This window comes from Charadrius vociferus, unplaced genomic scaffold (genome assembly GCF_000708025.1).
Source record: "Charadrius vociferus isolate BGI_N301 unplaced genomic scaffold, ASM70802v2 scaffold472, whole genome shotgun sequence".
Lineage (NCBI taxonomy): Eukaryota > Metazoa > Chordata > Aves > Charadriiformes > Charadriidae > Charadrius > Charadrius vociferus.
Window position 1 is genome coordinate 6,863,399 of NW_009647735.1, and position 11,459 is coordinate 6,874,857.

The following is an 11,459-nucleotide window of genomic DNA, read 5'->3' on the forward strand; positions in this document are numbered from 1 at the left end:
CTGTAAATTTAAGAACATATTTTGCTGTTAGTTTCGAATACTGCTTTTAAGAACCAGCTTCGGTGAAAACAAAAAGCTGTAGTTGGTACAGTGCTGTTCATCTGACACGTGGTCACTGATTTCAGGGAAGTTCCGTTTTGCATGAAGGACAAGTTCTGGGGCATACTCTCTGATGTTTGTAATCTCAGTTGGCTTACAGTTACTCTAAAAGAGTCTCAGCAACAGCAACTAAATACTGGCGCAATGCTTTTGTCAGAATATGCTGGTAATATTTTGTAAATACATCTGACAAATTGCTACTGTTACTGTGATAAAGAAGAAAACATACATTTTTATTTCAGGGTACCGGTTGTATTTCAGATCAAATACAGAAGCATCATGGGTATTTTCTCTTCCAAGTCAAAGGAAGCATAAAGTTAAATAAAATAAAAGCTGCTATCTGATCAACTGTTTATTTTTGTGTCACTTCATAAAATTTCAACCAACAAGAAAAGTGCTACTTTCTTTATCGTTGTGTTCCTCTTGAGTGTGACTGTTGAAATATTCAAATCACAAATCCTACCAGAAAGGACCCTGTTTAAACAACAAGTGTCATCTTAAAGATTAAAAAAACACACCTTTTTTCATTCAAAAATCACGGTAGTGATGTCAGTAGTACGGCACCGAAGTGGATTAGGGAAATATGTCTAAAAGTAAGCTCTTCTCTCTTGCTCCCCCACCAACCTGCAAAAAATTAGCAGGAGTCATTTTTATGTTTATAGATTAAAGCTGATACAGACCATGAATCCTCTAATAGAGATGGAATACTGTCTTTAATGTGCAGCATCCTAGGCGACCTTAAAAGGCTTCGCCAAATCGTCATATAGGTCGTGTCAGAATGTTTTCGACTTATTTATATGTGCCGTGTTGGCTTCAGTTCTCTATTAGCTGGGAAGCTGAAGGTTAATTACTCCTAGCAGGTGAAAAAGCTTCTCTTTTGGAAAAATTAAGCGCTCTTTTGTTCTCAATTCACTTGATGCCTTTTGTCACATACTGGTGGTAGTGGGCCATGTTGTAATTAAAAAAAGATATTAAAAGATAAAAGCACACTTTCTCAGCCTCCTCTATGGCTTACAAATATTTCTAAACTCTTAACAGCTGTGGTGTGAATGTTAGTTCAGGGAGTAATAAATAGAACTTAACTGACTACGTGGCAGGAGAGGCAATACTAACTTTGCAAAAAATAAGGTTGTAATTGTATTAATTAAGCAAGCCGTTCAACTTTACTTTTTCACAAGTTCTATGTAATTTATAGCACATCATTATTTATAGATTAGTACCAGTGTGTATACCGGTTCATTATAGGATTCCTGAGTATCATGCTGAGATGGTGAAGAGGTAGTGGGGTTTTGTGGTAGGGAAGAGTCTGGAGGGACATAATGTACAGAAATTAGAGAGGCTTTACTTAGTACTTGCTCTGGAGGCAGTGTTGTACAAGAAGTGTGCATTAACACAAGTAGTCCTCAGGTTGTTTTGATTATTGTAGTTAGCTATTGATGTATTTTCATACTGTTGGGGCAAATTGAATATAATCCAAATGTATGCACTGTGTATGTAGAAACAATCAAAGATGGTTTAGGTTTTTGTCTCTTGGTTTCTGAGAGCGTACTAACTTGCATTTCCTTTTTTCAGTTATGGTGATGAAGAAGGCAGTGCAGCAGTGGATATGCGTTGGAAAATCGAAGGATAACAAAATGCAACTGATAAAGCTTGGCTTTTGAGTGTGGTCTTACCCACTACTTGTTTTAGAGGGTCGTGTTACCACTTAGGAATTGGCCTTTGAAAGTAGCACTACAGATCTCTTGGATAATAAAAAAAATCTCAGGTGGAAGTCTGACATAGCTAACATCTTCCAAGAGTCAAGAATGAGCCTTTTTTTCAGTCTGCATACATGCATCGGTAGATTCTGCAGCAGAAAAATACTCCAGGGTTGCCCTTTAAATAGGGAATAGGGTGCTCTCCATTTATGCTGAAAAAAAAGAGCCAGGTTATATAAAAGTGAGTTTTAGTCCTCTAAAATACAGAAGACTTAAATTGTCACAAGTTATTCTTCACCAAGGAACCATGAAAGGTTTTACTGTATTCTTACATTAACGGTTTTATAATCTTCCAGCCCTTCTGGAAGAGAGGAGGGAGTGTTGATCTATTGAGACCGTATTAGTGATAAATCCCCAGAATAATTAAGTGTTCTTGTATGTACTAGCTTCTTGCAAAACTCTGTAGAGCACTGCATCTCTTGCCAGAAGATGCTTTCTCCAAAACTTTGCCTTGGTTTTGATGCATTTTTAGCTTACTTATATGTTGATGAGCTAATGTATGAGAGGAATCTTCAGGCACCAGTATTGCATGTAGAAAACTCTGGATTGACTGAAAACAGTCATGGCTAATAAAGTTTATATTTACTTCTTCTGTGGTAGACATAAACTGATCTCATTTAAACATTTAAACTAACGCTCAGTTTATAATGAGTAGGTAAAGAAGAAAAAGCATGCATACGTTATCTAGGGATTTAAAACTACCTTTGGGTTTTGGGATAAAAGTATCACTTAAAGCTTCAGTTACGGACTGCAGTTTCTATGAGTAAGTCTGCCTGTATGTAGCAGATGGGTAGAACTGAAGTATTTCCCAGGGCCAATAAATTTACTGTTAAACAAAAGCATTATGGGTTTTGTTTTGTTTTTTTTTTATAATTAAAAACCAAGCTTGTTACTTGGCAACACTTGTGTGGTAGAAAAGATCACTAGTATTACCTGTTAATGGAGGTTTATTGTTACAAAGACGTCTCAGCATGTCGTGCAAGAAAGAATAATATGCTGTAAGATTAAGAGACTTGTTTTTAAGCAGTAGTTTATAATCTGGGTACTGCTGTTGAGGCTAAACCTGACCATCCTAGCTAAAATCTAATGCCAACGTGAGCTATCACATGAAAAAAAGATTGATACCTGCCTAAAATGCTAAATGACTTACATTAAGGGTATGTTTGTGGTAGCTCATGCACTGACTCCAGCTTCATCATGAAAGGTCACTGGTTTAAATGTAAGGCATCGGTAGGTTCTGCAACAGAGAAACACTCCAGGGTTGCTCTTTGTATTAGGTGTTTTCCCTCTGTGCTGAAAAAAGAGCAAGTTAATAAAAGTGAGTGACTTTGAGAACTATCACTCTAGAATGTTACCTGAATGCTATTCTTCACTTGCTCCTCTTACTGTGCTGTTGTTGATGTATATACCATCAGAGTCCTTTACTTGGATATAGACTGCCCCCTCCCCTTTTTTTTTTTCTCCCTTTTTTTTAAAAAAATACTGTACTAAAGTCACTGATGTAAATTGGACTGCAAATAAAAGTGTATTTGTAACTTGGGGGTGAAGACTGACTGCAAGAGGTGACTGATAAATTCATTTGATTTGTCCCTGTCAGCAAACAACCAAAGTTTTCCAAAGACCAGACCGGCAGCTTCCTTGCTTGGTGGCTGTACCTTCGTACCCTGGCTTCTGCCACAGAGTTAATTTTACTGTGGGGGTGGGTGAACGAGCTGCAGCATTTTTAGGTGGGTCCTGCTGGAAGATGGCCTTGAGGTGGCTAATCAGAAAAGCCTTAAATTTGGGGGCCTTCTGAATATGCATGTCTGTAGGTCAGTCTTTCAAGCAGTTGGTAACTGTTCAAGATGTGGGAGGTATTTCCATTTAATTGTAGTTGCAACCGTTACCATCTGCTTGGGTGCAACAGCTGCATGTGAAAGAATAATGAAACTAAACCTGCTTATCTGCACACAAAAAAAAAGGTTTGCTTTAAAAGGGGGAGTGGGTGAAGTCCTCTTTCATGTTTGGGTTTGTAACGCTGAGTTTAATGAAGCAGGTGGAGTGTAATTTTCATTGTGCTGAAATACTTCTTTTGCTTTTTACATCAGAAACTGGTATGTTCTGATGAGATGACTGAAGTGGATGTCTGCCATATACAAATGATTGTCCCCAGTAGATGAATGAGCGTTACCAGTTGTCTGCCCTACTGCAGATTGGGAAAAAGCAAGCTACGAAAGTGGAGACTGCAAGTACTCACTTCTACAAAATAGTAGTGCTCATGAGAACTGGAAAAAGAGAAGAAAAAAAAACCCTCTAAAGTTCTTGTAATTAGTCATAAATTTGAAATGTTTAGCACACATATGGGTAGTTGTAGATGTACTTCACCAGATGGCAGTGAGTTTTGTGATTTAGCTTCTGCCAGCTTTACCGTTGGCACTGGCTGCAGCTATGTGTTGGTAGTATTTCCACACGAACTGGAACTCATCCCCATGTCCTTGTAAAGGTCAAGTCTGTCTAACCCCGAAAAGGCAATTACAGTGTCCTAGTGGTGGCTGGTAGAAATGATCCTTATGTAGGGCCCAGTACCAGCCGTAAGACCTGGAAAGTGGAGACACGAAACTGCGTATTTATTGTATGTAATCCATCCTTTTGCTGTTCCATTTCTCCCTACCCTCTAAGTTACTAGTGTAAGCAGTTTCAGAGCACTGATGTCTTGGAAACAGTTGCGTGAAGTACCAGGGTTAGGAGTTGGCTCAGAATATTGTCACTGAGAAATTCTGGTCTCTGGGGTGATCTGTTCCTATTTTATTGATTCAGTCCACGATGCTCTAATTAACTTTGGTATTGCGAACCGAGAAAATTGCTTTGTTGTCCGCTTGTTCTGGTGAAAGGACAATTAGATCTGATAAGAAAATTTGCAAGATGACTGGACTTTTCTAAATCAATATGGCTAATAGCAATGGATAATGCTGTCCCAGAGCAAGGTGAAAAACTGGTACTACTATGTCTTCACAGAATGGATCCCGAAACGCTGGTGGAAAGGGACATTTTAATAGGATAAGTGAAGTAGTTGGAAAGTTTTGTTCTTTGGATGACTTAAATGTATGAACTTTGTAAAAGTTATCCAGGATGTTTGTTTTTAGAGATTATCATCTTCCAAAAATGCATTTTGGATTATATGTGCACTTCTGTAAAATAGTTGAAGAAATTTTTTTTTTTTTCCTACGTTAAGTGCAGGATCAATTTATTTTCTAAAATCAGATCTTGAAAGTAGAAAATACTATAAAAGGCAATTCTAATAACATAAAATTGAAAAGTGTTTATTTAAAGTTGGCGAGACGATCCTCCCAATCATCTGTAGTGTGAAGTTCAATTTTAATACTGTTAATACCTCATTATTTATAGTACTAAAGACAAACTTACTTCTTTGGGCAATGGCCACAAGTTAAGGCCAAGTTTACCAGATGATAGGATGCCAGCTGCCACAAGGAGGAAGTCGCTAGGTAAGATCTTTTTGGTGGAATATTTCCACATAAAATACTTCTATTTTCAATAATGTTGAAAATGCGTAGTTCAAGGTCTGCTTTCACTGTCTCTCTTTAAAGTAGAGCACTAGAAACTATATTATTTGAAAAAAGTTTCTCGCTGTAGAGTAACAGTACTTTTGGTTCTTAAGATTTAGTGAGTTTCTGTGCTGAGGAGGAAAAAAAAAAAAAAAGACGTAGTTTGAGAGTTGAGCTCTGCAGGCAGAGGCAGGAAGATGTAATCACGGATGTGGGTTCCAGCGAGCTGCTGCACAGGAGAACTGCGCTGGCGGCAGAGTGTGCCGCGATGAATCCAGAAGAGCAAATTGTAACGTGGCTTATTTCATTAGGAGTTTTAAATTCCCCTAAGAAAATAGTAGATGATCCGGAAGAGTTCCTGAAAACTTCTCTGAAAGATGGAACTGTGCTTTGTAAACTCATTAATCGACTTCTTCCGGGATCTGCAGAAAAGGTAACTCTTTAATGCGTATTTTGCTAGTCTGAAAGGGAACACTGCTTAGTAAAATACTGCCCTGGTTGGTTCGAGGTATGGTTTTCTTTGGGAAGCAAGCTGAGCCAGGAGCATCAGAGAGAAATGGTTTACATTTCAGTTACTAGTTGTGTCTAATTGAGGGCAGAGTGCAATTGTAGCTTTAGTTCTTTGATTTTGTCTCTACATGAAGAAAAAAAACCCGAAAGGTTGCAGCAGGCCGAGTTGCGCGTGTTCATTCAGTGGCAGGAAATCCCGGGCCTAGCAGAGAGCAAAGTGTCGTGGTTTTCAATAGAAGGATCTGCAGTTTGTCTGTATTTAGGTAAATATACAACTGTAAATATACTCAGTCTTTCAGGACTCTTGCTGTAAAATACTTTGTTAGGGAGGACATAGGCTAGAGAAGCAGACGAGGTTGGGAATAAATAACAAGCCTTGCATGCGTGCCATCTTGACCTGTGCCAAGGCCAGCAATCCGCTGGTCCTGCAGCCATTGAAGCCACGTGGGTACCTCCTGGTACAGTTTTACGAGGCACATATTCATACAGTCCAAAAGCATGATAAGTAACTGCAGGAGAAAAAAAGGGAAGGAGTCCAATGAGAGAGAGGAAATGGCAACCCAGAGGAGAAGCTGTTTAAGTAAAAAACCCAACGGGTTCTCCACCCTGTGAGCCAGGAGCCTTTATTTGTGATGCAAAAATCACTTTTGCTAACTCCTTCTCTTTTGCTTATGTGTGATGGTTGGGGACAGTGTGTTCTTAAAGGTCACCGGTTTCCCACTGTCACTTAGGGCACTGTCATCTGTTGACGTTCAAAACAAGATGCCGACCATTGCGCTGTATGCATCACTTCCTCCGCTGGCTCTTTCTTCCTGCTTCGACAGCTTGCCTGCCACCCCCATCCGCCCCCTGAAGAAGCTTCCCTAATTCGGTATAAAACGCACATGTCAATATTCATGCAGGCCTTCCGAATAGAGGCTACACAGAAGGTAGTGCAATGATCTCAGTGGATTTTCTTTCTTTAGTATTGCCTGGAGCCTAAAAATGAAGCTGATTGCATCAGTAATATTCAAGAGTTCTTGAAGGGCTGTGCACTCCTAAAAGTGGAGGTAAGTCAACTCGGATCCTTTCTTTTATTGTGGTAACGTGCTTGTTTTAATCAGCTGTCTGAAAGGAAGCCAGATACCAGAGGGATGACATCGATAGTCATTCCTCGTATTTTGTATTAATAACATAAATGAGAGCATGGGTAATTCAGTATTCCGTCTGGAGAATTTGGAAACGGAGTGTGTTGACTGTGAGCTTAACGGATTCCCTCTCGTCTTTTGAGACAAACCTAAATGGCCAGGTAGAAAATGCGTGCAGCAATAACAGGAGCTTTTTCTAAAGAGTTAAGCAGTGTGGACCTGCTGATAATGTTATTTTCATTACTGGGAGGGGTTGCAGGTTTTAGCCTTGCTTTAATATGAGGGTGAAGTATTCTTGATACTGCAGTATTTTTCATCCCCTTGCAACTGTTGCGTGAGATTCTGCTAAATACTAAATTGATCCTTACACATAAAAATAATCCTAACAAAGACAAAAGACACCTTTTCAGAGGTTATTCTATATATGCTGATTCTTATGCTTAAGCATAGCTCGTATTTGCAAGATCAGAGTCTAAATGAATCACTTAAGGGTTCAGCTAATTTTGCCATCAAATTTGTTACTAAGTACATATGGATTTTAAATGTAAAGACTTTTGTATGACACAGTAAAAAAGAAACCTGTAACTAAAAGCCATCACTGTCTGGTTTGAAATATGATCAACATTGTGGAAAAAAAAAAAAATATTCTGAAGACAGATTCTGCCAGAAGCGGGGACAGCATCCTTGGGCACTACACAGAATATTCAGGCACCGCAGTGAGCAAAGTCCAACCCATGGCAGCTCCGTTCCTGCGCTTTTCCTTTGAAGGTCTAACCAAGCACAGAGCCTTTTTTCTCCTCAGAGCTTTTTAGCTAACCAGCATGAAAATTTGCTCATTGCAGAACTGGTTCACTAACCTGTTGTTTCCCAGTAGTGCATTTCTCGGAGCCTGCTGCAGCAGCCCAGTTTTAAGAGCAGATGTATATAGACTCACTGAAGGCCTATCCCATCAGAAATCGGTTGTTGCCAGTTTTTGGTACTGACCATGGGATTCCCTCTGGTTTTTGGAGAGTTTATGTTTCTATTTGAAAACTAATCATAATGGTTGTGGTGGAAGATACTAAAAATTAGGAGTCTTAAACAGCTAAAAGACAGGACAAGGGAACAGTCCTCAACTGTTGTGCTTTAAATCTAACAGTTTTGAAAGCCGGTTCTGCAATGTTGCAGTCACGCTCGGCGGTTTTCAGATCCTAGGAACCAGGAACATTGTGCATCCAGCTCTGGGTGTTGCTCTGATCCTCACTGTGCCTTTTCTTCCTTGGTTTTAATTTAAGAAAAGGTTTCTGACATCTTTTTTCTTCTGATTTATAACCCCCTTGATCTTGGAAATATTCTGATGCTTCAGTAACTTCCCTAGTGCTCACGTGGTTGCCCTTGTCTTAGTTGCTGTGAAAGGAGACCTCAAAAGCTGAATAAAAGCTCAAATTTCCCAAGCTTGAGTTTAGATTTTGGAGCAAAATGCAAATGATTTCTTCTTATTTTTGTTTTCCAAAATATTAAGTCATACTAGAATGCCAAGTGAAGATGGGAATTTTGCTTCTTCCTGGCTGCTCTCTGTAGCCTCAGGCAGAGGAATGCTTGAGGTAGGACAGTTGAGATGGTGGGCAAGACATGGCACAAGTCAGAGTGCTTCTGCTTCCCTTTGGCTTTTCTCCTCCGGCGTTGCCAGCTTTTTTGAGTGCTCTGAAGGCAAAGCCAGAGCAGACATGAAAACCCTCTGCCATCTGTTCTTTCTCAATGCTGTCCTGTTCGGACCCTCTTGGCAAAGAGACTCAAAGAAGCATACCTAGAGGTGGTCCTCCCCCACGTCTTGGTTGCCCTGCTTGGTTTGCCCTGGGAAGGGCCACTGCCCTTCAGAAGGGCTTTCTCTGCAGCACATTTACTACGAAAGCATGTTTGGAGCATCAGAACAGGCAGGGAACCTTCTGGTTCCAAGATCCATGGGCATTGAAGTTGCGGTGATCTGGTCTTATGCCTGAGGAAGATGAACATAGGGTACAAAATCTGTTCTGCTCCAGCAGCCTAGCTTGAGGAAGGGTAACATGAGGAAAGCTCTTAATAGGTTTGAATTCCCTGACTGCCATCCTGCTGCTTACCTACGCTTTGGATTTGACAATAAAACCCTCGTGGTTCCATCAAATTCTGCCCTTCTCCAAGTGCCCCAGAGAACTCTTGTTCCTTAACAAGAAGAAGTAGCCTGGGACTGGATCTGGGCCACTTCTCCTGTCTTGAGACTGCATGTTAAGGTCAGAGATTCTGTTCCTGTTGCAGATGTGAGCAAAAGAGGATGTTCTGAGGAGGTTCAGAGCTCACAACTTCTACTCTGGGTACTGACTCATATGAAAGGCCTCATCCTGGGAAATCTCAAGTGTGAGAAACTCCATACGTGACATTAGCATCCCGTCCTAGCATCCCATGGCTTCACCGTGCGTTGCCAAAGCAGCGGCTCCCTCATGCTCTGCTTTAACTTGGGTTTTGTTTCTGTCGCAGACGTTGGCACAGCTGCCGTTCGGAGCTGAATACACCGCTGAGCGTTGCTCGCGTGCAGGGAAGGTGAGCAGAGTGGAAGGTGGGGTTTCCAACAGCGTTTGGCTGAAACCCGGGTCCCACCTTCCACTGAACGGGGGGGACCGCTTGCCAACCTCTTCCAGTGGGAGGAGCATGCAAAGAGGTTACTCCTGCAGAGCTACACATACGCACTTCCCTCCTACCCTTCTTCTTTGTTGTCCTGGTAACTCAATCTTAGGAAGTGGAAGAAAGACACAGCAAGGCAAACAGCACCTTCTCCCGTTTTACAGGAACAGTGAAAGATTTGGACGTAGCGGAAGGGAGGGAGAAGGACACTCTGTGACCTTCCTGCTTTGAGGTGGCTCCATTAAGTTGCAGCAGCTCTACAGGCAAAGTTGAGCTGGAAGAGTCCATCTCTTTGCAGGGTATAAATAGCCAAACTCTTCCTTAGCTTCAGCCCAGGACTGAAGCCTGCAAGGATTTGCTGCTTCAAATGTGTTAGTCCTAAAAAAAGAAGGCAAGCAGGGAAATCAACACCACCTTCTAACTAGACAAGTGCTGTAATTAGGTGAAATAATGAGACTGTCTCTAATGAGCTGTGTGTATGACCCAGGGTATGGTCCAGTGGGTGAGTGTACTGCTAAGGCAGTGGTGGCTGGATGCAAGCGGGTCGAGGTGGAAAGTGGAAGGCAAAGAAGCTCAGGCACGGTGGTCAGGTGGAGTCTAGTTTAGAAGATAAAAGGAAAGATCATGAGGAGAGAGAAAAATCAGGCAGAAAGCTCCTGGCCCTGAGGGCGCAAATGGGAACTCTTCATCTTTGCTTTTGCTGTTGACACCACTGTGCATGTAGTAACAGCAGCTCAATAGCTGAGCATCATTTACTGCTGAAGAAGCACAAGACCTTCATTCAGCAGCAGCGTTTTATTGCTAATATGACCACAAAACTTCTGGCAATGGGCTGGATTTTGTGAACTAAGAACAGTATCTGTGAGATAAATCAATAGCTGGATTAAACCTGACTGTCCAGAACCATCACAGAGCATGCAGTGTGTCATTGCCATCGTGGGCAGAACTGAAGCTGTTCCTGCAGCTGGAGGTGCTTGCAACCTTCACCGATCTGTTTGTACTTGGACGGAGGTCTTGAGAAGGCAGATGAAAAAGCATCACCGCCTTGGCTCCCCGTCCACGTGCTCCCAAAGCCCGCTCTGCTTTGGCTTCCCTCCTGGTTTCCTCACTGGGTCACGTCAAAAGTTGAAACCTCCAGCCCAGCACTGACCCATTATGTCAGAATTCAGTGTCCCAGAGACAGCCGGCTCGCAGATGTCTGGGGTATCTTTGACACCCCCGTGACCCTGGGTGACACCTGGGACCTACAGCCGGGTGTCACCCTGGGTGTCAGTGCAGCACTTTGTTCCCTTCCTACCCTGCAGCCTGCTGTTGCACTGAAATGTCCGGGGATTTTCATGCTCCCCGCAGCGGAGTGTTCCCCGAACAGATGGGCACACGCAGCAGAGGCGCCGTGCTCGCCGCGGCGAGGACATGCTGTCTCTCAGAATTCACTGCCGCGGCTCAACCGTGTCTCATCCGCAGGCCCTTCTGCAGCGCTTCTCTTCTCAGTGGTGCAGAAACGCTGCAATTACCACTTCAACAGCCTGGATTTTCCTCTCTTTTCCTGTCTTTTCCCCCCTCATTTTTCCTGTCCTTGTTCCTTTCCCTTTCTTTTTTCCTGTCCTTTTTCCTTTCCCTTTCTTTTTTCCTGTCCTTTTTCCTTTCCCTTTCTTTTTTCCTGTCCTTTTTCCTTTCCCTTTCTTTTTTCCTGTCCTTTTTCCTTTCCCTTTCTTTTTTCCTGTCCTTTTTCCTTTCCCTTTCTTTTTTCCTGTCCTTTTTCCTTTCCCTTTCTTTTTTCCTGTCCTTTT

The 11,459-nt window shown here is 42.0% G+C and overlaps 1 protein-coding gene across 2 annotated transcripts in view; it reads left to right on the top strand.

The window, feature by feature from the left end:
* Nucleotides 1–5,627: 5,627 nt before the first annotated feature.
* ARHGEF6 (Rac/Cdc42 guanine nucleotide exchange factor (GEF) 6) overlaps nt 5,628–11,459 on the top strand; it is a 40,300-nt gene continuing 34,468 nt past the window's right edge. The window contains exons 1-2 of one of the 2 annotated variants that reach the window (XM_009881699.1): nt 5,628–5,831; nt 6,874–6,957. In XM_009881699.1, the coding sequence (XP_009880001.1) occupies nt 5,667–5,831; nt 6,874–6,957 (249 nt within the window). In that variant the 5' untranslated portion in view covers nt 5,628–5,666. The remainder of the gene's footprint in view (nt 5,832–6,873; nt 6,958–11,459) is intronic. The other variant, XM_009881700.1, reaches the window with a different exon arrangement.